Raw genomic sequence first — 5,845 nt, forward strand, 5'->3', positions numbered from 1 at the left:
CTGTAAAATACTTATAATGGACTGTGATAACAGAAGTGTTCCTGATAACAGAGGCGATAAAATGTAAGAGAGAAAGCGAAAACGGTCAGCCAGTGAGTCAGGCGAGGTAAAACGGAGGAGGGCTGAACCTGAGGGAGAGACGACCTGTGTGTCAGAGCTCATAACAAGTATTATACTTGATGAGCGCGGTCAACACTACGTCACCCTCGATAGTTATGAGAAATTCATTTCACAAGTGGTTTTGAAAACTGATTCTGTGAAGTGTTTTACCTTCGAGAATTTAGTTGGTTAACATCTTATTAACCTAAGTAATGTCAAGCCGGGCAAAATTACTCAGGATATAAAATATTGTAGACAATTAAAAAGGTCTTATATGTTACCACTAACTGTAAATGCCGAATACACTTTTGTTGACAAAGATGGGCGTAATTTTAAACAATTTTCACATAGATTGTTTATGGGAGAAATTCCCCTTATGGTCGGGTCATTTGTGTGTCCAACACGACGTATGAACGACGATGAAAAGATGTTGGCTGGGGAGCTGCCAGGTGAACCCGGTGGCTATTTTATTATTGATGGCCAAGAAAAAATTATTTTGAATAGAAACGTGATCCGGAAAAATACAAACATGGTAACCAGATGTTTGGGAGTTAAGGCCAAGCGATACATTTCCAAAAATGCAATATTTAGTACATCGATAGGCAGAATTGGATTTTAAACAACACTTTACGTAACAAGGCATAATACAATAGACGCGTCGATATCGGCAGGTTACGGCTGTGATATTTATGGCCCACTATAAACTTTATTTGCTGCCATGGGCTTTGGTTCACGTAAACCCAAGCGCACCCCGTAATATGGAGATGAAGATCCTACCACTGAAGAAGAGGAATATGACGAAGTAGAAATAAGTGCCTTGAAAAAATTATTTAAGAAAGTCATGCTTAAAGGATGCAAAGACGTGGAGGAAAATGTCCTCCTGGTGGACAAACTTTTCGAATGGGGAGACATCGAGGAGTCCCAGAAATTACTCCAAAAAAAAATGAAGCACAGCAAATGGGCAAAAGCAAATATGAGAGTTATTCTGAAAACGACATTACTGCCCCACATTGGTGAATCAATGAAAACAAAGGGGATGTTTCTCTCCCTTATGGTAAATCAACTGCTGATGACTCTCTGTGGCAAAACACACTATGATGAGGCCCTGCATGTGGCCAACAGAAATGTGTTAACCTCCGGGGTGTTGATGCAGCATCTTTATGAACAAACACTCAAGTCGGTCTTCGACAAAACCGAAATGACTCTGAACAAATTTTACGAGACGGAGAGGCAAGAGTGGATTGAAGAGCGGGTGGCTGGCCCTATTCCTAAACATATGGAATTAGCCAAAAATATTATACATCAAATGTTACCAGGCGTTCTCGTCCAGAAAACTGGCGAGAATAACACGTATGTTGCTGAAGGAGTAAAACAGAAATTAGAATTACAAGACTTTTGTAAAATTTTTAAGTTCCATGACGATAGCATCCGAAGGGCGCTCGAAACCGCCATAAAAACTGGTGTTTGGGGTGAAAATCAAAACGCAATGAAGGGCGTTACCCATAACTTAGAAAGAGTCAATTATATGTAATACTTATCCCAACTGCGCGAGGTGAACGGAGAAGACAAACTCCTGATTGGTGACGGATCAAAACCTTAGGAGTTACGCTTGGATTCAGTAGGTTTTATTTGCCCCTTCGAGACGCCAGATAATGAAAAGGTCGGATTAACGGAGCATCTAACTACAGGTGCAATAATCTCACCCAAAGAAAACCCTGAAATAATTCTGAAAACCTTCAAATATTTAAAAGTTAATTTGTTCGACGTTAATGAGTGCCCCAAATGTGACAAACACGGTAAAATATTTTTGAATGGGGTCTGGATTGGTAACCTGCTCGGCCCCAAGGAGGAGGTGATTACCATGTTGGTAAATTTCCGCCGAACTATGAGGATGCACTTCGGCCTCTGGCGTAAAAATAATGATCTCCACATAAGTTGTGATGAGGGTCGGATCTTGCGTCCCGTACTGGTGGTGAAGAACAGGTAAATTGTTCTTTCAAAAACAGATTTAGAAAATTTGAATTTAAACAAATGTAATTTGGATTACTTGCGAAAAAAGGGGATCGTGGATTATATTGATGGCGGTGAAAATTCTTGGGTTATTATTGCTGAAAAGCTGGAAGATCTCACCCCAACCGGACCCGCCTTTGATTACTGCGAACTGGACCCAATCCTTAGGCACGGTCTCACAGCAGCGGCTACCCCCTTATTTGACCTCAACTAATGTACAAGAACTATTGGGTCGTGTAAAATGCAGAAACAAGCTATGGGCGTTCCGGTAAAAAGTTAAGTTCTCACTAATGAAAGTAATTATTTCGTCTTGAGGAATCCGGAGATGCCCCTAGTTTATCCGGCCGAAATGCGACGCCTCCCCAATTTTCAATATCTATACTCCGGCCAGGTTATGAACGTCGCTGTCATGCCGATCTTTGGCTACAACCAAGAGGACGGCCTTGTGTTTAGTCAAGGGGCAATCGACAGAGGAGCGTTCACTAGTTTGCATTATTATACATACAGAAAAGTCTGGGACAGCAATGAAGACGGCGAAGTAAAATTGGCACAACGCGGCACAGTTGTGTCCGAAGGCGATATTGTGATTCTGTGTTCAAAATCTGACTCTGTCAAAATCCCCAAAGGTAGGAAACCCGGCAAAATTGTGAGCACGTACTTTGCTTGTTTACCTGATGGGAAAATGACGTACGAGGTCAGAGTGGAAGTGACCTTGCACCCTGAAGTTGGCGATAAATTCGCTCCGCTTTGTGGTCAAAAAGGTGTGATATGCGCTATCATACCCGACGAACAGTTACCCCGGACGGCAGACGGACTTGTGCCGGATATTTTTATGAACCCTCATGGCTTTATTGACCGTCAAACTGTTAGTTTTCATGTAGAGGGAATGTTGGGGTTGTTGGCTAAGAAAACAGGCTGTCAAATTGAAGTGAAAAAGAACACGCCCTATTTAAAGCTGGTAACAGACGCGGGCATAGAATCGTGTTAAAGATTCTACACGCCTGAAGGGCAGGACTTGGGAGAGGTTTTCTGTGCCCCAATATTTTTTCAACGCCTTAAGCATCTGGCGGGACCAAAATGTAATGCAAGGCACAACGGTCTTGTAGATTAGATGACAAGACAGCCTACACAAGGCCTGGCCAAGGGAGGCGGGCTGCGTCTGGGGGAAATGGAGGTAGCTGCCATATTGACTCATGGCGCTACTGACTATGTTAAGCAGTGGCTCTACAACCAGAGCGACGGAGTCCTCGTCCCCTATTGTAACAGCTGCAGACGCCAAGCAGAATAAATTGGGGACTATGTATTCTGTAAAATTTGTCTGAATACCGAAAACTTAATAAGAAGAAAGATGACCCACGCTTACCTGTGCATGGAATCTGCGCTCAACGCGGGAAAAATTAAAATTACTTAATATGGAGAAGACAACCAACAGCACCAGCCTGAGTTCCCCGGTCTTGACGATTTGATGTCATCGTCATCGTCATCGCCGTCGCCACCGCCAGAGGATAAGGAAGATGAGATGTAAAACCTTTTGAAGTTTAAGAACCTCCACGAGAACACTTAACGGTACCGGCAATTTTTCCTTGTTGGGTAAAAGAAGTTTGAGCGCCACCAACAGTTAACACGAGTGAAGGAGAGCAGAAAAGATCATAGGAACAGCCTCAAGCCTTACTGAACAGTGTCTTTTTCTTTTGTCTATTTAAACAACATCAATTAATCTTATAAATCAAATTTTCCCTCAAGAAATTTTGTTTTTCATGTTTTATTTCCTCTCTATGGCCACTTCTCACTCTGGTTTGTAATACCCGGTGTTGCCCGGGTTTGTTTTTGAGGAGCAAGAGGGTTGGGTTGGGTTGGGTTGGGTTGGGTAATTTACTAAACATGAAATGACTGAATAAATTTACTTTTTTTGTGTGTAGTAAATAGAGGAATGTTTTCAACACAAGTGACGTCATCATTGTTAATCAGTTGAGACACCTGGCTATAAGATAAACCCAAAGATGTTATACTCAGTACAGAAAGGTAGTTAAATATCTGATTGGTGTCGAACAGAATACCAGCATTAACCTGTGACTTACTGAGGTAGGGCTCCCCGCAGTTCAGGATGTTACAGTGAGGGAGAGTCCTACACCAGATATAGAGGAACCATTTTCTGTTGTTTACGAACTGTGTAGAAGAGATAACACACTAGGTTATAGGTTCTTGAGCCAGACTAAGCCAGCTGGTGAACAAAGCACTGAACCTCTTATTGTGATACCGTAGCACATCATGTTTACTTGATTGTTTATCCCCGACTACACCCGTCATATACTAATATTTATTATGGATTAAGTCAGGAAATGTGGCTAGCAGCCGATACAGCAACACAGAGCTACTAACCCGGGGCAATACCAACGGGCATATCACAACAGCCATCGTCCGAGGTGTCTTATTGTTTCACACAGTGTGGATAAATTCTTGTCTTTAACCGTGTAAAGCAACCTGGCCCAGATGAACACCCAGGGTGGCATCTACACTTGGCCAGTATACATCCAGGGTATATAGTGGCCAGGGGTATAGCTTGGCCTTTTACACTGGCCATATCACCTCCTACAGTTCACGTTACCCAGTCACTAATGCATTAAGTTTCAATATTTATCATTTAATGCTATTTCCTCATTTCTTTCGTATTAGTGAGAAATAGTTGAACTATTTTTATCGTGTGTCTGTATTTTTTGCTAAATATTGAAAACGTTAAGTAAATAGAAGACAATATCCCCCCCCCTAATTTATTTATTTAATTTATTTTTTTTTGGGGGGGGGGGTCAATTTTATTAACCAGACGTCCCAACACTTAAAAAATATTCAAGAACAGTTTAGTGGAAGAATAAGTTTATAAATTTTTGCAGTACAGTTTCGACTCTTTTTGTGACGTGTCAGTCCACGTAACACACACACACCTGAGACACGCATAGAAAAGTGGACGCACCAAGTACATGACACATATACTGGGGTATGGACATTTATATGGTGAGAGCCTGCCTGCCTGCCTGCCTGCCTGCCTGCCTGCCTGCCTGCCTGCATGAATGAATGACAAGTGTACAAATTCAACCAGCAAATGGATTTAATATTTCGCAAATACACCATCGAGTCTTTCAATATCCAGAGGGAAAGGATTCTTGCTTATCCCCAAATATCTCTCTCTCTCTCTCTCTCTCTCTCTCTCTCTCTCTCTCTCATCCCCCCCATGCTGGTGGACACATGTGACTCGGGCATCACGTGGTGGGCACTACTAGCTCTGCCCCCCCCCTCCGAGTCAACTGACCAAAGACAAGAACACCAACAGCTGCCGAGGGAAAAGAAGAAAGAACAAAAAACTCCGTAATAGAAGACAATATACAGGTATTTTCCTATATTTTTGTCCTATTTTATTTTTATTTTCTTCCGATTCTCACTGTTTTAGAGGTGATGGGTTAGGTTAGGTTAGGTTAGGATGGGTTAGGTTAGGTTAGGTTTGGTTAGGTTATGGGTTTGCGTTTTTCCTGCAGCTGGGGACAGAGGTAATTCAGCCCCTTCCTTCCTTCCTCCCTTCCTTCCTTCCTTCCTTCCTTCCTTCCTTCCTTCCTTCCTTCCTTCCTTCCTTCGTTCCTTCCTTCCTTCCTACCCTGCCAGGACTTACAGTAATACAACATTGACGTCACGGGTTCACGCTGCTTCTATTTCTGCAGCTTTTGTATGTAAATTATCCTGAGATACT

The 5,845-nt window shown here is 42.4% G+C and overlaps 1 protein-coding gene across 1 annotated transcript; it reads left to right on the plus strand.

Moving 5' to 3' along the window:
- Nucleotides 1–2,434: 2,434 nt before the first annotated feature.
- Nucleotides 2,435–3,097, plus strand: LOC121871609 (DNA-directed RNA polymerase II subunit RPB2-like). Its single transcript, XM_042374024.1, has one exon. The coding sequence runs from the start codon at nucleotides 2,435–2,437 to the stop codon at nucleotides 3,095–3,097; it is 663 nt and encodes a 220-aa protein (XP_042229958.1).
- Nucleotides 3,098–5,845: the final 2,748 nt, after the last annotated feature.

This window comes from Homarus americanus, unplaced genomic scaffold (genome assembly GCF_018991925.1).
Source record: "Homarus americanus isolate GMGI-L3 unplaced genomic scaffold, GMGI_Hamer_2.0 scaffold46130, whole genome shotgun sequence".
NCBI classification, from domain to species: Eukaryota; Metazoa; Arthropoda; class Malacostraca; order Decapoda; family Nephropidae; genus Homarus; species Homarus americanus.